A 21,845-nucleotide genomic window follows, 5' to 3' on the forward strand; every position below is an offset into this window, starting at 1 on the left:
GGGGCAAGGGGGTACATTTGCAGATTACTCTCACTCTGACAAATTCTGGAAAGATAAGGGGCTGGATTCTCCGGTCGCCGACGCAGAAATCGCGTTCGGCGAACATCCGGAGAATCACATTTCCGGACCGAATCGGGGGCACGCCACTTTCACGATGCTCCGCCCACTCCAAAGCAGCATTCACTGTGAGTACGTGGCCACGTATCGACGGCCTCAGCCCCCCGATGCTCCACCCCCGAGTTCCCGACGGCGCGGGACAAGTGTGGTCTCATCCTTCAGGAACACAGCGGGGCGGCTGCGGAATCAGTCCAGCGTCGCCACAGTCGAGGAGGGCCGATCCGTGGGCGGGGGGGGGGGGGTGATCCGGGGTGTGCGAGTTGGCCGAAGGGGGGACTATTTTGTGGGCCAGGTCAGCATGCGGCCTCCACCATGAAGCACGGCGCAGCCACAGACCAGGCAATTCTCCGGGACATATCGGCAGCTAGAGCCGGGTGCTCTACGCTGCCATCCTTCTAGTCCCCGGCCAAATGGGGAACGGTGGCTGTTTTGCGCCAGTTTTTCTGGTGTAAAACGCCACCGTACCCATGCCACCTTGGGGACATAGCCCCAGAATCGGAGAATCCAGCACAAGGTTTGGCACAACAATGTAGATGACCACTTGAAACATCTTAGCTACGGACCAAGTGCTGGAAAATGGGATTAGAATAGCTAGGTGCTTGATCACCAGTGCAGACAAGATGGGCTAAAGGCCCTCGTTCTGTGCTGTAAAACGTTATGACCGTATAAATTGAAATTCAAAACAAAATGTTGAGGTTTTAAGGAAAGAAACAATTGTTGAACAAATTTAAACAATGTCACATTGTTGAGCTTAAAAAGTTAGAAAATAAGTAAATAGACTAAAGAATGCATGAAAAAGCTTTGGCGGGTTCAATAAAGAAAAACGCCTTTGACTAAGATCAAATGTAGGATCAAACTCAAGGTCAGGTCTAATGCCTGTTCTGGTCAGTTGGGATCTAGTGTGTCTTTCTTGTGGGGACCATGAATTGGATTCAATTTGAATTGTTTTTTGGAGCAAGCAAGGTGATGGATTAAAGGTTTTCGCTGTCCACTCTGCGCATTGTCTTTGTAACTCTGAGAAAGGAATATAACTTTTTAAAAGAGCTAGAGAATAACTCAGGAAAGAGTAAGGCCATATAGGTAATGTGTGTGTGGACCTGGAAGATGTGGGTACAGTCATCAATGAATACATTGTATTGGTCTTCACAATGGAAAAGGAAGACATATGTGGACATCAAAGAATCCCTACTGTACAGAAGGAGGCCATTCGGCTCATAGAGTCTGCACCGACTCTTCGAATGAGCACTGTACCAATGCCCACTCCCTCCTATCACTGTAACCCCATAATCTAACCTGCACATCCCTGGGCACCAAGGGGAAATTTATCAAGGTCAATCTACCTAATCTGCACATCTTTGGACCGTGGAAGGAAACCGGAGTACCCGGAGGAAACCCACACACACATGGGAGCATGTACAAACTCCACACAGACAGTCACCCAAGTCCAGAATTGAACCTGGTCCCTGGCGCTGTGAGGCAGCTAACCAACGTGCCACCCATCAGGGCGGATGACTGCGAAATATTACAGGAAATTAACAAAGAGAGAGGCGGTACTAGCATGTTTAGCAGCCTTAAAAGTGGATATATCTGCAGGCCCAGCTGAGATATAATAATAAAAATCTTTATTGTCACAAATTGGCTTACATTAACACTGCAATGAAGATACCGTGAAAATCCCCTAGTCGCCACATTCCGGCGCCTGTTCAGGTGCACGGAGGGAGAATTCAGAATGTCCAATTCACCTAACAAGCACGTCTTTCGGGACTTGTGGGAGGAAACCGGAGCACCCGGAAGAAACCCACGCAGACATAGGGAGAACGTGCAGACTCCGCACAGACAAAGGTAATAATCTTTATTGTCAAAAGTAGGCTTACATTAACACTGCAATGAAGTTGCTTGCGTGTCTGCGTGGGTTTCCTCTGTGTGCTCCGGGGTTTCCTCCCACAGTCCAAAGATGTGCACCCGGAGGAAAACTAAAGCAGACACAGGGAGAACGTGCAGACTCCGCACATTCAGTGACCCAAGCTAGGAATCGAACCTGGGACCCTGGTGCTGTGATGCAACAGTGCTACCCACTGTGCTACGGTGTGCTGCTGAGGGAGGCAAGGGAGGAGATATCAGGGGAACTGACAGTAATTTTCAATTTCTCTCTGGCCACAGGCGAGGTGCCAGAGGATTGGAGCGTTGCTAACATTGCACCATTATTAAAAAAGGGAGGGAGGGATAGACCAGGACATTATTCAGTAGTCAGTCTAACCTCGGCAGTGGGGAAGTTACTAGAAATAATTCTAAGGGACAGAATATATCTGAGTAGAGACTGATTAATCAGGGATAGTCAGCATGAATTTGTTATGGGAAGGTCATATTTGGCAAATGTAATTTTCGAGGAGTAGTGTTAATAAGGGTATTGCATTTGACATGGTCTATATGGTCTTGAGCAAGCCTTTTGAAAAGGTCCCTCATGGCAGATTGGTCATGAAACTAAGAGTCTCTGGGATCCAAGGCAAAGTTGAGTATTGGATCCAAAATTAGCTGAGAGGCAGAAGGCAGAGGGTGATGATAGAGGGATGCTTCTGCGGTTGGAGGTCTAGATTCCAGTGGAGTTTTGAAGGGTTTAGTGCTGGGGCTCTTGCTGTTTGTGGTGTATGTTAACGATTTTGTCTCCATCTCATTATTGCTTAAGAAGAACAAGGACCCTGGGGTGTGTGAGTTGTACAGGGACATATCTCTGTTGAATGTAGACGCCAAGATATTGGCAAAGGTGCTGGCATAAAGGTTGGATGGATGCCCTCCAATAGTGATTGGGGAGGATCGAACGGGGTTTGTAAAGGGCAGGCAGATGTCCTCGAGTGTGAGGAGGCTGTTGAAAGCCTGCTCTGCAATCATACTTTCCTCTGAAACGGAGACAAACATTCAAATCACAGACATGAAACTATCAAAAACGGATCCAGAAACAGAGGTTGGGTGTTGGGGGATAATCTGTTATCATCCAAAACGGGCATGCAGGAAGTGACTGCATGCATCTGAATGGACAGGTGTGGCCTTCAAACCATGTTTCTAGGCTGCTCACCAGTGAAGAGGCCTCGCAGATCAGGTTACTGTATCACCAGCAGCAGTCCTCAGCTAATGCCTTCAGACTGAGAACGAGGTGTGACAAAGAGTGAAGGGAACGGTGGTTGGGATCAGGGTGGGTGGAATTGGCGATGTGGTAGGCGGGTGGCATAGGGTTGAGGTCAATGTTTCCAAGGAGAGAAATAATGGCCCAAAGTTTGTGAGGTTGGGAAAAGCATCCAGACTCCTCCTGGTCCTAATTATTTTGACACAATCACGTTTTTGACAGCAGTATGCCATGGTGTCTTTACGTTCTGCTGATTAGATCACATGTAGACCAAGCCAAATTGTTAAACAATTAAATGCACTTTTCTTATCTGAGGGTCAAATTTGTAGGCTAATGTTTTTCTCTATACGAGGGCCAGACAAATTCTCACCTCCCAAGTGAGAATTCATTCCCTGTGAACTCCACTAACTCCATTCAGGACCGCTCCAAACTATCACATTATTAACAGTGGACCAACCCATTACCTCACCAACTCATTCTCCAGCTCTTTGGAGCTTCATATTTTATATCAAGTTCCATAACAAGTAACTATCAAATTAAAGTTAGAAAAGTTAGAAAACTGGTTATCAAAAAAGGTCCAAAATGCATAAATTAGTCTTCATACGGTGTAGTTTAATACAGGAGTAAAAAGGGTTTTACCCAGACAGATGAAAGAGTAACTACTCAGAGACACAAACCACACAAAACATGCTGATCAATGAAAGCAACCGCTGAGCCCGTGTTTGCCGATTTAACATCATGGCAGAAAACTATGTTTGTCTTGTTATAAATGTCAGGTCAGCTTCCACAGGTTTGCTGACCACACCCAGCTGAAACTCATTTCAACCTCTCCACTGTCTCAGATCTGTCACACTGCTTGCTCAGCATCCAGTACTGGATGAGCGGTAATTTCCTCCAACTAAATACTGGGAAGAACCAAGCCATTGTCTTCCATCTCCACCACAGACTCCCTTTCTTAAACACCAATTCCATCTCTCACCTTGGCAACTGTATGAGGATGAGCCTTGCTGTTCTGTTTGAAATGAGCTTCCAATCATATGCCCACACCAGAACCTGCTACTTCCACCTGCGCACCTGACTCCAAGTCCTATCTCAATTTATTTCCTATTGAAACCCTTGCTATGCCTTTGTTCCTTCTCGGCTTCACACTCCTGGTGGACCTCCCATTTTCCACCCGACATAAACTGGAGTTCATCGCAAACGTACCTTCTACACATGTCCTTATCTGCCAAACACCTCTGTGCTCAGTGACCTACATTGGCTCCCAGTCTGGTGGCACTTTAATGTTAAAATTCCCATTCATGTTTTCAAATTCATGGTCTCGCCCCCTCAGTATTTGTGTAACCTTCTCCAGCTTTATATGCATTCAATATCTCTGCACTCCTCCAAATCTGATCGCTTGTGCATTCCCAATTTTTATTCCACCACCACCGGTTTGGCTCCATCCTATGAAATTCGCACCTTAAACCTCTTCACTTCCTCCTATTAGACATTTCTTAACACCTTCCTCTTTGTCCCTCTATCCCAGTATGCCCTTAAGTGGCTCATTGTCAAATCCTCCGATAAAAGTACCTTGGGAAGTTTTAATATTGGGACAGGCTACAAAAATGCAAGTTGTTGTAAAAATAACATCCTTCTCAAAGTGATTGTCATTAGATTTAATAGCACTCATCCACTGTTGTCGCAAATGGACAAATTCACCATTTCCTGCAAAGTCTTATGTTCCCAACTGGGTTGAAGTTTATCTGCTCCCTCATCTCCCCAGCCTATTTATCACTCTCAGCGGCCAGCTCCACCATGGGTGCATCTTTACCATTCTCCAACATACTTTCAGATCTCTATCAGTTGAGCCTCTACCTTGTAGTTAACATTGTCCTTAATGCTGACAGGGATGCCGTATAGAAGTCCTTTCTTATTCTGATGGAGATCCTGAAGCTGTGTTTGACATTCTGGAAGAAAATCTGTGAGGCAGTTCAGCTGCTTCGTGACTTCCAAGGCCTTCAAAAGAAGAAGAGTGCAAATCCAACATGACAAAGTAACTCTAAAATCATTTCTTCACTTTTGATTTGCTCATAGCATCGGAGCACCATTGGCTTGGGCAGCATTTATTGCCCATCCCTAATTGCCCTTGAAAAGGTGTTGGTGAATAGACTCATTAAATCGCCGCAGTGAACGTGGTGCAGGTATCCCCACAGTGCTGCTAAGAAGAAAGTTCAAGGATATTAACCCAGTATTAGTGAAGGAATAGCGATATTGTTCAAGTTGGGATGCTGTGTGATTTGGATGGGAACTTGCAGGTAGTAGTGTTCCCATGCTTCTCTTGCTCTACCATGCGGTGGAGGTTGCACATGTGGAATGTGCTGTCAAAGGAGTCTTGGCAAGTTGCTGCAGTGCACCTCATAAGTGGTACGAGGTGCCAATCAAATAGGCTGCCTTCTCCTGGATGGTGTCAAATTTCTCTGGTGTTGCTGGAGCTGCACTCACCCAGGCATGTGGTGAATACAACAACGCACTCTTGCCCCAACTGAGATCAACTTACTCAGAGCATATTGAAGAATAAACCTAGAACCTTGCTGATTGGTATGATTCAACATTGTCCTGCCCCCTGACACTGTCCGACCACACCCCTCCCCCACACGTCCTGGCTACTGCACATGGGTTCACTAAGCTATTGAGGGAGGTGCTATGAGAATTAAATATAGTCAGGCGAACAGAGACCAGGAGTGGACGGGGCCAGGAACGGAGACAGTCGGACGAGCCGATCAGCGCACGAGGCGGCGGAGCGCAGGTTTCACCGGAGCGAGAAGGGCAGACCAGCCACGCACAAAACCCTCACTCACTGTGGGGGAACTGGATGGCATCCCTCTCGGAAGCACCTAGGGAACACCGAGATAAAAACAGATATTCAGGCCGCAGTGAAAGACGCGGTGGCCGAAATGCTGGCACAGATACAGCTCGCCCTGCACAGAGCAGAAAAGAGGCTGGAAGTCCAAGAAGCAATAATCAAAGACTTCGAGAAAGCCGCCACTGACCAGAGCGAATGGATCGTGGCACTAGAGAAAGAGGTGGAGAGGTTGGTCGCGACACAGGGCAGTCTGAGGGGAAAACTCAAGGATCAGGAGAACCGATCAAGAAGACAAAACCTGCTAATAGTGGGCCTACCGGAGGGAATCTAAGATAGGGAACCCACAAACTATGTGGCCCAGATGCTGGGCAACCTGGTGGGATGGGAGACTTTCCCCAACCCACCAGAAATAGACAGGGATCACCGCTCGCAGCGACCAAAGCCCAAAGCAGGGGACCAACCAAGGGCAGTAATGGCAAAACTGCACTGATACCAGGACGGGAGCGAATCTTGCGCTGGGACAGACAGTCCAGGAATTGCAGTTGGGAAGGGCACGGTATCAGAATCTATCAGGACATTAGGGTTGACCTGGCCAAGCGCCAGGTGGAATTTAACAGGGCAAAGGCCGCGCTGTACAAGAATGGCATACACTTTGGTGCTGTACCCAGTCAAGCTCTGGGTCACATACCAGGGCAAGGAATATTTCTTCACAGCCCCTGCCGAGGCCGACAGGTTCATCGCGGAGTGTGGAGAAGCGATAGTTAGCAAGGAACGACAGCGCAACAGCAAGCCGACATGGAGGGGTGGGGGGGTAGGGGCAGTAGCGAAGTACCTATCTCCCCCCCACTAAACACAAGCAGCAAGCCACCATCTGAGAGACCGCTTCACATGGGAGAATGTGGCCTCATTATACAAAATGAGTAGCGGCAGAAGGAACGCAGAATGGCAATCAGGGAAAGTGCAGGATAATACAGGGAAAGAACAGGAAATACAGAAAGTGGGCAAGGGCAATATGGGACAGTAACTCCCGGGAGGGGCGTAATCACACAAGCGGGAAAGTGAGCGGCGGGAGCATGCAGCAGACAGAGGTCACGGCGCACCCCCAACAGAGGGGACAACGCCTGGCGGGGGAGAAGAGAACAAACAGCGGGGACAGGAGAGCAAAGGGGGAGAGAGAAAAAGCTAGGTGCAGAGCGAAAGCGACATTATGGCTACACAGGACCACAACCAGGGGGCTGGAGCAAAGAAGCACTGCAAGCAACCACTTTGCACCGTCTCTGGACGAAGGGAGATCCCGGAGTACAGGAGCCTAGCCACATGGTCCGCGGACGCACAGTTGATGGCCATGTTGGGTGCCCCCTGGACAAAGGGCAACCCAGGAGTGCATGGGCTCCCCAGGCAGGGAGACTGCAGACGATCAAAATTAATGTGCTGCCCAGAAGGGCCTACAGAAAACAAAATCCAGGGGGGCTAGCCCTCCCAAACCTACAATACTACCACTTGGCAGCGACAGTAAAATGAGTGATGGGATGGATAAAGGTGCCAGGTGCTGAGTGGGTGCGCACGGAGGAGGCAGCACTCCAATCCCCACCCAGAAAACATTCCAGCAGTCCAGTGGTGGTAGCTACGCTCCAGTCGTGGAACCAATTACGGCAGCAATTCGGCCTGACCGAAATGTCCGACAAGGCCCCCATCTGCAATAACCACAGGTTCACGCCGGCACTCACTGACGCCACCTTTAAAAGATGGAGATTGGGGATGGGGGGGGGATTGACAGTTAGAAACCTATACATCGATTGTAGGGTCACAACACTGGACGAACCGATGGAGAGATTTCAACTAGCAGGGGGCAATGACCTCAGGTACCTGCAGCTTAAGAACTGGATAAGGACATACCCACGACCACTGCGACAGACTCACGACCACTGTTACAGACACTATTAGAAGAACCACTGGACGCAGACATACTAGGCAGAGGGAACTGCAGTGACATGTACGAACGACTGTTAGAGAGGGCCGACACCGAACTGGATGTGAAGAGGAGGAAATGGGAGGAAGACCTGAGGTTTGAAATAGGGTGAGGACTCTGGACAAAGCACTACATAGGGTCAACTACACCTCCACATGCGCAAGACTAAACCTAATGCAACTAAAAGTGGTACATAGAGCCCACTTAACCAGAACCCGAATGAGGAGGTGGAGGACAGATGTGAACGGTGCCAAGGAGGTCCGGCCAACTATGCCCACATGCTCTGGTCTTCCCCCAGACTTGTTGGGTACTGGACAGCCTTCTTCGAGGCAATGTCCAAAGTGGTGGGGTTGAGGGTGGAGCCATGCCCGAAAGTGGCGGTCTTTGTGGTATCAGACCAGCCAGAACTCTTCATGGGGAGGAGGGCGGATGCCCTTGCCTCCCTGATCGCCCGCCGTAAAATCCTGTTCGGCTGGCGGTCAGCAGCACCACCCAAAGCTGCAGACTGGCTGTCCCACCTATCGGAATTTCTCCAAATGGAGGAAATCAAATTTGCCATCCGTGGGTCGGAAGATGGCTTCCACAAAACATGGGAGCCATTCACCCGACTGTTCCGGGACTAATTTGTGGCCAACCACTAAGTAGCCATGAGCTAGGAAGAGGTAGCCAGGGCACGATAAAAGAGGAGTGAGGAAAGACCCGGTGCTAGGGTCAAGGGTGTCTCGGAGGGGGTACAGGACATTCTGGATCACGCCAGTGATCGTGGTACACATCAGTACAAACGACATAGGTTTAAAAAAAAAAAAGGGATGAGGTCATAAAAGCAGAACACAGAGAGCTAGGAAGGAAGTTAAGAAATAGGACCTCAAAGGTAGTGATCTCAGGAGTATTACTGGTGCCACGTGCTAGTCAGAGTAGAAATTACAGGATGAATACGTGGCTGAAGAGATGGTGTCAGGCAGAGGGTTTCAGATTCCTGGGGCATTGGGACCGGTTCTGGGGGGAGGTGAGACCTGGACAAACTGAACGGGTTACACCTGGGCAGGACTGGAACTGATGTCCTGGGGGGCTATTTGCTAGAGCTTTTGGGGAGGGTTTAAACTAATATTCCAGGGGGATGGGAACCGATGCAAGAAGTCAGAGAAAGAGGGAGCAAGGACAAAAGCAAACGGTAGAAAAGTGAACAAGAAAAGTGATAGGTGGGCAAAATTCAAACAGGGCAGTAGAAAAATATATTGGGAGCAAGACAAACATTGTGAAAAAGACAAACTTAAAGGCTCTAATCCTTAATGTACGGAGCATCTGCAATAAAGTGGATGAACTAATCGCACAGCTATATAAATGGGTATGATATTATTGGGATTATGGAGATATGGCTGCAGGGTGAACAGGGATGGGAACTGAATGTCCCAGAGTTTTCAGTATTTAGGAAGGACAGGCATAAAGGAAAAGGTGGTGGTGTGGCGCTGCTGGTTAAAGAGAAATTAACACAGTAATGAGAAAGGATATTAGCTCTGAAAGTGTGGAATCTGTATGGGTAGAGTTGAGAAATACCAAGAGACAAAAAACATTAGTGGGTGTCATATATAGACCCCCAAACTGTAGTGGTGAGGTTGGGAATGGCATTAAACAAGAAATTAGAGATGCATGTAACAAGAGAGTATTGGTGATCTCTTTGTGATTTTAACCTTCACATAGATTGTGACTAATTTGATTTGCCCAATGTCATAGAGGAGGAATTCCTGGAGTGTATACGGGATGGCTTTCTTGACCAATATGTGGAGGAACCAACTAGAGAGAAAGCCACCTTAGACTGGGTACTGTGTAATGATAAAGGAATCATTGCCAATCTGGGATGAGCAACCATAACAACAGGATAGAATTTTTTATCAAGATGGAGAGTGAAGTAGTTGATTCGGAGACTAGGGTGCTGAATCTCAATAAAGGGAGCTATGAGGATATGAGGCATGAGTTGGCGTTGATAGATTGGGGAGAGTTACTTAAAAGGGATGATAGTGGATAGACAATGGAAAACATTCAAGGAACGCATGGGGGAACCAATTGCAATTGTTCATTCCTGTCCGGCACAAAAGCAAAGGGGGTAAGAGGGCCAATTCATGGCTTACAAAGGAAATTAGAAATAGAATTCGAAACAAGGAAAAAGCATACAGATTGGCCAAGAAAAATAATAGGTCTGAGGATTGGGAGCAGTTTAGAATTAAACAAAGAAGGACGAAGGGATTGATTAAGAAGAGGAAAGTACAGTACGAAAGGAAGCTTGCATGGAACATAAAGACTGACACTACGAGTTTCTATAGATATGTGAAGAGAAAGAGATTGGTAAAGAGAAATGTAGAACCCCTACAGACAGAAACAGTGGAATGCATAATAAGGGTCAAAGAAATGGCTGAGCAATTGAATACATACTTTGGTTCTGTCTTCACAAATGAGGACACAAATCAGATTCCAGAAATGTTGGCGAATGAAAGGTTTAGTGAGAGGGAAGCACTGAGGAAGATCAACATTAGTACAGAAATGGTACTGGGAAAATCGATGGGATTGAAGGCGGATAAATCCCCAGGGCCTTAGAATCTGCATCCCAGAGTGCTTACGGAGGTGGCTCTGGAAATAGTGGATGCATTGGTGGTCATCTTCCGGGATTCTATAGACTCTGAAATGAAATGAAAATCGCTTATTGTCACAAGTAGGCTTCAAATGAAGCTACTGTGAAAAGCCCCTAGTCGCCACATTCCGGCGCCTGTTCGGGGAGGCTGGTACTCTGGAACTGTCCCTGCAGATTGGAGGGTAGCTCACGTCACTCCGCTATTCAAAAAGGGAGGTAGAGAGAGAGCAGGGAATTATAGACCAGTAAGCCTAACAGTGGGGAAAATGCTTGAATCCACTATCGAGGACTTTATAGCGGAACATTTAGAAAGCAGTGGCAGGATCAGTCAGAGTCAGCATGGATTTATGAAGGGAAAATCATGCTTGACAAATCTGTTGGAATTCTTTGAAGAGGTACCCAGTACAGTTGACAAGGGGGAGCCAGTCGATGTGGTATATTTGGACTTTCAGAAGGCGTTTGGCAAAGTCCCGCATAAGAGATTATTGTGCAAAATTAAAGCGCATGGGATCGGGGGAAATGTACTGAGGTGGATAGAAAACTGCTTGGCAGAGAGGAAACAAAGAGTAGGGATTAATGGGTCCTTTTCAAATTGGCAAGCATAACTAGTGGGGTACCACACAGATTGGTGCTGGGATCCCAGCTATTCACAATATATATTGATGATTTGGATGAGGGAACAAAATGTAACAACTCAAAGTTTGCAGATGATACCAAATTAGGTGGGAGAGTTAATTGTGACGAGGTACAGCAAGATCTGGACAGGTTGGGCGAGTGGGCAAATCAATGGCAGATGCAGTATAATTTGGATAAGTGTGAGGTTATTCACTTTGGAAGCAAAAACAGGAAGGCAGATTACTACCCGAATGGTTGTAAATTGGGAGAGGGGAGTGTGCAGCAGGACCTGGGTGTCCTTGTGCACTATTCGCTGAAGGTAAGCATGCAGGTGGTAAAGAAGGCTAATGGTATGTTGGCCTTCATTGCAAGAGGTTTCGAGTATAGAAGCAGGGATGTGTAGCTGCAATTGTACAGGGCCTTGGTGAGGCCACACTCGAGTATTCTGTTCAGTTTTGGTCTCCTTCTCGGAGGATGTTCTTGCTCTCGAGAGAGTGCAGGGAAGGTTTACCAGACTGATTCCAGGGATGGCGGGACTGTCATATGAGGAGAGATTGACTAGGTTGGGATTGTTCTCGCTAAAGTTCAGAAGAATGAGGGGGCCTCTCATAGAGACTTATAAAATTCTAACAGGACTAGACAGGGTAGATGCAGGGAAGATGTTACCAATGATGGGTGTATCCAGAACCAGGGGCACAGTCTGAGGATTCAGGGTAAACCATGTCGGACAGAGAGAAGGAGACATTTCTTCACACAAAGAGTGGTGAGCCTGTGGAATTTATTACCACAGGAAGTAGTTGACGCTAAAACTTTGAATATATTCAAGAGGCGGCTGGATATAGTACTTGGGGAGAATGGGATTAAAGGCTATGGGAAGGAAGCAGGATTAGGCTATTGAGTTGGATGATCAGCCATGATTGTGATGAATGGCGGAGCAGGCTCGAAGGGCCAAAAGGCCTCCTCCAGCTCCTATCTTCTATGTATCTATGTATCTATGAAACAAGAAGAGGTAGCCAAATCCAGCAAGAGAAAAAGGGGGTAGCAGGGAAGAAGGTGAGGGGAAGGGAGGGGTTGGGGAAAACAATATAGAGGGGTACCAGAAGGAAGAAAAGAGAAGGGATCACAAATGGGGTAGAAAGCACAGGGGAGGACAACGGACACAACAAATACAGCAGGGCAAAAAGAGGAGAAAAGAATGGGAAGAAGGAATGATCCAAGCCGAAGGAATGATCCAAGCATGCAATTAAACAGGAATAAAAAGCTAATCAAAATGTAAATAGCATTAGGGCCCTCACCCAGGTGCCCCCCCCCCCCTTATGTAAAAAAAACCTTTCTCATTATTTGTTTTTTCTTCTATTGATTTGTGTGTGTTTACTTGTATTTATACATGTACAAAACCCAATAAAAACATTTTTTTAAAAAGAAATGATTTACACAATAAACTAATGTATATCCCATTATCACAAGAGGTGGGGAATCACTCATATGTTTTTGCCAGCTTATGAGAATCTACATACAGACACAAATGTTCCAGATCAAATAGAAAGTGTTGGAAATGTGAATTGGCTAACAGAAAATGGCTAGTGAGCACTTTGCATATTGCTCAAGGTGTATAGGATGCAAAATTAAGCAACATCACAAAATAGCATCTCTGAAAGCTGATAAGATAGACCTGCCAACATCATAGAAATGTGAAAAGAAAGAAATAATACTGTTCCCAAGATAAAACATTTTAACATTTCAAGTTCTGGTCTCTCTCTGGTCATTTAAAAAAAGTTAAAGATACTTCATAGTACTCCTTTATCAACTGATAACTATTAAGCAGATTCAAAACGCATCTGGGTGTCTTTGTTCATGAATCGCAGAAAGTCTGCATGCAGGTACAGCATGTAATAAAAAAGGCAAATGGAATGTTAGCGTTTGTTGCAAAAGGACTGGAAAATAAAAGTAGAGAAGTGTTGTTGCAATTGTCTAGGTGTTGTTGAGACCACATCTGGAGTATTATGTCGTTTTGGTCTCCTTATTTGAGGAAGGATATGGTGGCATTGGAGGCAGTTCAGAGGAGATTCACCAGGTTGATTCAGAGGATGAAAGGGTTGGCGTACCAAGAGAAATTAAACAGTTTGGACTTATACTCGCTGGAGTTGAGAAGGATGAGAGAGGATTGATCGAGCTATATAAAATCTAAAAGGGATTGATGAAATAAACATAGACCAAATGTTCCCCCTTGTGGGGCAATCAAGAACGAGAGGTCACAATATAGGTTGGATGGCGATAGATATAAAACGGAGATGAGGAGGAACTACTTCTCGCAGAAGGTGGTGAATATGTGGAACTTGCTGCCCCATAGTGTGTAGTCTGAATCATTAAATGATTTCAAGGAGATAGATATATTTCTGATTTTAAAAACGGGTTAAAGGGATATGGGGAACAGGTAGGAAGGCAGATTTGAGACCAGGAAGCAATCAGCCATGTTCTGATTGAATGGCAAAGCAGGCTCGAAGGGCTGAGTTGCCCACATCTGCTCCTAATTCCTCTCCTCACAACCTGTTCACCAACAGCGGAGCAGAGGAGTACTCCAGATTCAATGTATAGCGATTACTGTACTGAATAGGATCTCTAACCATGTGGTGGCATGGCTAGCCATTTGAAATGACATTTTCATACCTTCTCCATGTAAGCATGCAACACGCCATCGGGAGAAAGAGAATCTTCCTGCAATTGTTTCTGTAGTTCCAGGAGAGATAGCGATAGAATAGATTCAGTGTCTCCAGATCTGCCCTGAGAAGAGAAACTTTTAGTTACATTTTGAATTCAAGTATCAGAAACAGTATTCAAGTTTGATGTTAATTCAATAAAAACGTGCTTGAAAAATGTGACTGGGTTCCAGGTTCAATTCCTGACCTGTGCTGAATTATCTCATTTGAATTAGGACATTATAGCTCAATGTTGTACAGTAAACAATATAGTACAATAAAATATTTAGCATAAAGAACCCTGGAGCTAGGGAAAGGAAAATAAACATAGAAACATATGAATTAGCAGCAGGAGTAGGCCGCTCGAGCCTGCTGCACTATTTAACACGATCATGTTTGATCTGATTGTAACCTCAACTCCATATTCCCGTCTACCACCGATAACGTTTTATCTCCTTGTTCAGCAAGAATCAATATCGCTCTTCCTTCAAAGACTCTGCTTCCACTGCCTTTTGGCGAAGAAAGTCCCAAAGACTCATGATCCCTCCGAGAAAAAAATACTCATCTGTCTTAGATGAGTGACCCTTGTTTTTAACCCATGACCCCCTCGTTCTCGGATTCTCCCACAAGAGGAAACATGAACTCTGTCCAGACCCCTCAGCATCTTATATTTTTCATTAAAGCCGCCTCTTCCTCTTCTAAAACTCCAGTGGATACAAGCCTAGCCTGTTTAACCTTTCGTTATAAGACAACCTGCCCATTCCAGGCATTAGTCTCATAAACCATCTCTGGACTGCTTCCAATGCATTTAGATCCTGCCTTTAACAAGGAGGCCAATACTGTGCACAGTTCTCCAGATGTGGTCTTACCAATGTCCTGTACAACTGAAGCATAACCTTAATCTTCTTACTTTTGGCCAGAATTCCCCATCCGTTCACTCTGGTGGGATTCTCTGGTCTCGGTGCAATTAATGGAGTTTGCACCAAATTCTACATTCTCGCTGGCAATGGTGACGGGACGAACTCAGATTGGAGAATTCTGGCCCATGTATTCAATTCCCTGCACAATAAACGATAACATTCCTTTAGCATTCCTAATTCTTGCTGTACCTGCATAGTTACTGTTTGCTATTCATGCAGTAGGACACCAGACCCTCAAAATCCCAAAGCTCTGAAATCTCTCATCTTTCAGATAATATACTTTTTTATCTTTCCTTCCAAAATGGACAATTTAATATTCCTACTTATACTCCATTTGCCAGATCTTTGCCCACTCGCCCAAACTATCTATTTTTAGCCTCATGTCCTCCTCACGGCTTACTTTCCGACCTATCTTTGAGTTGTCAGAAATTTTAGCAACCCTACCTTCTGTCGTTTCATCCAAGTAATGTATATAAATTGTAAAATGTTGAGGCCTCGGCATGGATTCCTGAGGCACCCCACTTGTTACAACTTGTTAGCCTGAAAATTACCCATTGGTGCCTACGCTCCACTTCCTGTTAGCTAGACAATCTTCTACAAATGCCAATATGTCACCCCCTATACAATGAGCTTTTATTTTTCACAATAACCATGGAAATGCCTTCTGCAAATCGAAGTACAGTGCATCCTCCATGTAAACTGGGTGATCATGTGGATGCTGCTATGATGCAGCGGTCGTGTGGGAGTTCTCCCTGGAGTGCGGGCAGAGATACAGCATGTGAGCTCTGCACCCATATGCAACACCAGCCCTTAATAGCCAGGTGGACCTTGTGGTCTGTAGCAGACATACTATCCAGAGATGAGGTGTGGCCACTCTCCATTGCACACAGGGTAGCTTCAAGTTTCATACAGTCAACCAAAATGTAAGTCCACTGTTGGGTCTTCGGGACAGCATCACACTGGGGCTCATCCACTTTGGTCCAGATGTACATACTCTGCAGCACCAGGCCCCTAAACGGATAGAGTACGAAGACCTATTCAACTATTATGTCATTGGTAAACTACCTGTAATATGCCACACGAGGCTAGGTGACTCAGTACCACCAACAGTTTGTGCTCCAAGAAGAGTACACTTAGCTATGAAGCAGAAGGTCGTCGATGAGCTACCATGGATGACAACACTGGGTGTCATAGCCCCCATGAACGAGGCCACACAGTGGGTTCAGCAGTGGTGGCTGCAGTAATGAAAGATGGCACGGTCAGGGTTTGCATCAATCCAGTCCTTTTAAACAAGGTGCAGCTCCAACCTCATCATCCTATGAAGACATGCCCAATGCTAAGGTTTTCAGCATCTTGAATGCAAAATGTGGGTTCTGGCAAATTCCGCTCAATGAAGAATCCTCGGAACTCACTACATTCACCTCTGGTGGGCATATCTTTCGCATTGCCTTTGGGACCTTAACTGGCAGTGAGGTCTTCCAATGGTGCATGGAGCAACTCTTTGCAGGCCAACCCTGCAAAATCATCGAGAGTGTGATGAGGCCGTTAAATAGTGGGAGAGGCAAGAAACAAGAATCCAGCAGGCGCTACTCTACTCAAGATCTAACCAGATCTTCCCGAGGCAGAATCCGGATCTCGCTTTAACGGAACGAGAAACCAATAATTACCACTAAAGGCCAATCTCCATACTATTAACGGGAGCAACTCCCTATCTAACAGCCCCCTAATGATCTAACCACCTACCCAGCAAGTGGTCACACAGGCAGCGATTAGTACTCCTTTTTAAAAACAAACAAACTAGCAGAGGGGCTGCTGCGGGGAACCGAGGAGGTGAGTAGCCATCTACAGTCACAGGCAAGGAGCCCAGGGGCTCTGGGTATGCTTCCCTGGTGCCCAGAAGGGGTGGGGGAGCAACTGGGGGGCCAGCCCAGGTCACGCAGGGCCACCATGGGTGATGCGGGATGTGGAGCGACGGAGTGGCCGCCATGGTCTCAGGCTGGAGGACCAGCCTGCCAGTCCGCCATACCAATCCCTGGACTGCGTGTACCCTTTATGGGAGCAACCCTAGTCCCTGCCCACCTGCCCCACCGATCACCCATTACTCCCACTGACCATAGAGGCCTCTAGCCACGTGGCGGAAGGCTGCTAATTGGGAATTGGCACAGGAGTTAAGTGAGCACTTCACACATCCCAATTGGATTCCCGTGGGTGGGCGGGCCATGTAGCATTGGGGGTTATTGCCTAGCTTTCCAATCAGACCGTGATGCATGGACATTATGCCTGAACACTGCAGGAGGCAACACCATGGATGCAGCGTCCAACATTCGAACACAGAGGAGCTGGGCCCCAGCACCGGGGACATTCCCACAGCCGGAGGGTGGGTGAGTGCATCGGGGAGGCGACCTGCACCCGATCCAGGTAATGTTACCTGTGGGTCTCTGGAATGCAGAGTGCGGGATCTGGTGAGCAGGGGCCCCCACCGTGGCCGGGGCTCGTGGGCAGTGCATGCGGGTCATGGAGAGGTGGGATAATGGGGGGACTAAAGGGTCACCCCGATCTTTTGATTTGCACCTCCACTCCTGCACCTCAGCCTCCAGATACCTCACTGCCCAACGTACCTCTTAGGGGGTCCATGAGAACCCCCTTCCCCCCACTTCAAAAGCAAGGTACTCCCAGACCCGATCCCTGGCAGTGCCAAGGTGCCCAGATGCCAGGGCACCACACTGCCCAGAGTCCAACCACCCTGGGGCCTCCAGTGGCCTGAGCGACCCCTGCAGGTGACATTTCACCTGTCCACATTAGTGTGGACCAGTGTTAGCCCCGCCCTGGCGAGGTCTTTCCAGGTGGGTCAGTTAGTTTCCAAGCCAATCTGACATAGACATATTTAAATGAGCCTAATGGTTCACTTAACATTCTAATCTGGATCTCGCATGGGCGAGACTGCGTCACTGAGTCGGACACGACGAGGCCATTATATAGCGCCCAAAGTGTTTCCTTCTATTGTTAAGAATTCTTTAACTGTTAATTGTAAGCTATTTTTTGTGATGTTAATGCATTTGGTCCTGTGTTAAAAATAAAGTTTGTTTTAATATAAAATCACTGTTTGCCAGTGGAATCACTTCAAAGTACAAAATCGTTGGGGTTTCTCGTCCAGTTTCCTAACATGCATTGGGGGTCTGGTCCAGTACTATAACACATCAGCCGCAACAGTCTAATTTGTGTTTTTCACAAACGTGTTGCGAGCCTGGTCAATTTGTATGTTACAGAATAGTTTACATCCAGTGACTGTTCTCGCACATTGTTGCTCACAAAATTTGGCAGATTGAGTTTAATGTAGATTCGTAGATAATGTAGATAAGGGCAGCACGGTAGCATTGTGGATAGCACAATTGCTTCACAGCTCCAGGGTCCCAGGTTCAATTCCGGCTTGGGTCACTGTCTGTGCGGAGTCTGCACATCCTCCCAGTGTGTGCGTGGGTTTCCTCCGGGTGCTCCGGTTTCCTCCCACAGTCCAAAGATGTGCAGGTTAGGTGGATTGGCTATGATAAATTGCCCTTGGTGTCCAAAATTGCCCTTAGTGTTGGGTGGGGTTACTGGGTTATGGGGATAGGGTGGAGGTGTTGACCTTGGGTAGGATGCTCTTTCCAAGAGCCGGTGCAGACTCGATGGGCCGAATGGCCTCCTTCTGCACTGTAAATTCTACGAAGTGTGAGGTTATCCATTTTGGCCGAAAAAAATAGATAATCAAATTCTCTAAATGGAAAGCAGATTCAAAATGGGTCTGGGTAGGTGGATCAGAGGTATGTATGTACAGCATGTATTAAAAAAGGCAAATGGAATGTTAACGTTTACTGCAGAAGGACTGAAGTTTAAAAGTAGAGAAGTGTTGCAATTGTATAGGGTGTTGGTGAGACCACATCTGGAGTATTATGTCCAGTTTTGGTCTCCTTATTTGAGGAAGGATGTGGTAGCATCGGAGGCAGTTCAGAGGAGGTTCACCAGATTGATTCCAGGGATGAAAAGGTTGACATATGAGGAGAGATTAAACAGTTTGGGCTTATACTCGCTGGAGTTTAGAAGGATGAGAGGGGATCATAGAGGTACATAAAATACTAAAAGGGATTGATAAAGTAAACGTAGATCAAATGTTCCCCCTTGTAGGGCAATCAAGAACAAGAGGGCACATATGTAGGTTGAGAGGCGATAGATTTAGAACTGAGATGAAGAGGAACTACTTCTCACAAAGGGTGGTGAATTTGTGAAACTCGCTGCCACATAGTGCAGTGTAATTAGAGTCATTAAATGGTTTCAAGAAGGAAATAGGTATATTTCTGATTTTAAAGAAGGGTGAAAGGGATGTGGGGAACAGGTAGGAAGGTGATTTGAGACCCGGAAGCGATCAGTCATGATCTGATTGAATGGCGGGGAGGCTCGAAGGGCTGAATTGCCTCGTTCTGTTCATAATTTCTATGTTCTATGTGTCCACTTCAGTACCGCAGGTTGTAATGGGGAGATGTAGACCCAGTGGCCATGTGGACAAAGGGATGACGTGGCTACTTAAGGGGTCACATGTCAGTAGAAGAGTTTTCCTCGGAGCACAGCCAAAGATACAGCATGTAACAGCTGCTCAGGGTACTTCATAAACTGTTGTTGTTCTAAGTCCTTGGCTGCCAGTCATTGGAATGCTGCACTTCTTCACACCAGTTCCCCTTTATCCACAGCATGTTAATTCTTCACACCAGTTCCCCTTTATCCACAGCATGTTAATTCTTCACACCAGTTCTCCTTTATCCACAGCATGTTAATGCTACACACCAGTTCCCCTTTATCCACAGCATGTTAATTCTTCACACCAGTTCTCCTTTATCCACAGCATGTTAATTCTTCACACCAGTTCCCCTTTATCCACAGCATGTTAATTCCTCAAAGGAAAGTTGGATAAACACGAGTTTCCTTTCATAAAAGCAGGTCGAAACTGCCTGATTATCATGCATTTTTCTAAGTGTTCTGCTATAACATATTTAATAATAGCTTCCAACACATTCCCTATGACAGATGTTAAGCTAACTGTTGTACCCTCAATAACGACATTTAGAGAGTAAAACGGTAAAGAAGGCTTCAATAAGCTAAGAACTAGCTTGGTGCCGAGTCGGATGCTTACTGTGTGCCGCTCACAAGGCTCCCAGGTGAGCGGAGCAGGAGACGGAGTCCCCCAGGGTTCCAAACCCGGTCATAAAGGGGACATCACCTTACATGATGATAAGGGTACAGTAATACAGTAACCGTTCATCACATTCACCCCGTTTAAAAAAAAGTCCGGGGGGGGTGAAGTGCCATCATGGTCACAGTCCATTCGTTTCGGCAGCCTGATCGTCCTCATCGACCTCCTCAGCTCGGGCAGTGGTCTTAGTTGAGGGTACGTCCGGGAGCACAGTGGTCGGAGTCTTGATCCGGGTCGGGGTAGGGGATCGGGGCGCTGGGGAAATAGCTGGGGGTAGCAGTGCCTGCGCCGGCGGGGTGTGTAGAGGGGGAGGGGGGGGGGGGCGCTAGGGGGCACGCGCAGTCGGTGTTCACCAACGGGGAGTGGGACCGGGTGGGGGGGGGGGGGCTGTGCCGGATCCCGCAGGGGAGCTGTGAGGGAGCTCCAGCGGGTGCCAGATCCCGGAGGGAAACCGTATCATGCCTGCCATTGGGGTACTCGACGTAGGCGTATCTGGGGTTCGCGTGTAGTAATCGGACCCTCTCGACCAGGGGGTCCGTCTTATGGCTCCTCGCGTGTCTCCAGAGAAGAACAGGTCCCGGAGCCGTCAGCCAAGGTGGAAGTGAGACCCCGGAGGTGGATTTCCGTCTCAAGATGAATAAAACTCTCCGTGCTCCCGGAGTCGAAAAGTCATGGTGTCGTGCCCGTTGACCTGGACTTTCATCATAGAGTTCTGCAGATGTTTTGGCCAAGTCTGGTCGAGGGTGATCGCTCCCAGTTGCAGGTAGTCGGAGTCCTCAGCCGAGTCGGATTCGTAAAATGGCCGCCGTCGTCGGTCGCACATGTCGGGTCGAGAAGATGGCCGCCACCAAGATGGCCGCCCCCATGATTCGCACGAGGCGGATGACGCGTCAGAAGGGGGAAGAGTCGGGTCGATGCGCAGCCGCATTGCGAAGCCTGCGGGCCTGATTTTCGGGCCTGCTGGTCTTTGTGTTTCTGGCCCTTGGGCCTGGCCAGGCAGACCCTCGCAAAATGCCCCTTTTTCCCCACAGTCACTGCAGATGGCGGAGCAGGCTGGGCAGCGTGGGCGTGGATGCTTGCCCTGCCCACAGATGTAGCATGGTGTGCCCCCGGTCTGGGCGGGTCGCCGCGCGGTGCAGGCCCGTAACGTGCCCAAATTATGTCGGGCCACTTCCAGCGAGGAGGCGAGCATTAGCGTGTCCTGGAGGTCTTTTGCCCCGTTTTCAAGTAGCCGCTGCCGGATGTAGGTCGAGCTGTTGCCGGACACGAAAGCGTCTCTGATGGGCAGGTTCATATGGATTTCCTCTGTCATATCCTGATGGTCACAGTCCCTGGCGAGCGCGGTGAGTTTTTCTACAAATTTGTCTAGCGATTCCCCAGAGCGCTGCCGGCAGGTAGAGAGCAGATGCCGGCATGTACCTCGTTGATGGGTTTGACAAACTGCTTGCGTAGTAACCCGACCACCTCTTCATAGGTAGTCGCCTTTTCAAGCGTGACGGAGAATCTGTGACTCACCCGGGCGTGGAGTAGGCGCAGCTTGCATGGCCCCAGGATGGGAGTCTCTGAGGAGTCCAGGTAGGCCTCGTACATCAGAGCCAGTATTTAAAAATTTCCTTTGCCTCCGATGTCCGTGCTTCCAGATTGAGCTTCTCTGGTTTTAGGCCTGCGTCCATCCTGATATAGTTTAGCTTATTAAATTGTTGTACCCTCAATAACGACGC

The 21,845-nt window shown here is 47.6% G+C and overlaps 1 protein-coding gene across 2 annotated transcripts in view; it reads right to left on the reverse strand.

Moving 5' to 3' along the window:
- faah (fatty acid amide hydrolase) overlaps nt 1-21,845 on the reverse strand; it is a 109,787-nt gene that overhangs the window by 74,119 nt on the left and 13,823 nt on the right. For both annotated transcript variants that reach the window (XM_072510681.1, XM_072510682.1), the window contains exons 2-3: nt 13,955-14,068; nt 5,093-5,233 (exon numbers count right to left, since the gene is read on the reverse strand). In XM_072510681.1, coding sequence (XP_072366782.1) covers nt 5,093-5,233; nt 13,955-14,068 — 255 coding nt within the window. The remainder of the gene's footprint in view (nt 1-5,092; nt 5,234-13,954; nt 14,069-21,845) is intronic.

Source organism: Scyliorhinus torazame, chromosome 7 (assembly GCF_047496885.1).
Source record: "Scyliorhinus torazame isolate Kashiwa2021f chromosome 7, sScyTor2.1, whole genome shotgun sequence".
Lineage (NCBI taxonomy): Eukaryota > Metazoa > Chordata > Chondrichthyes > Carcharhiniformes > Scyliorhinidae > Scyliorhinus > Scyliorhinus torazame.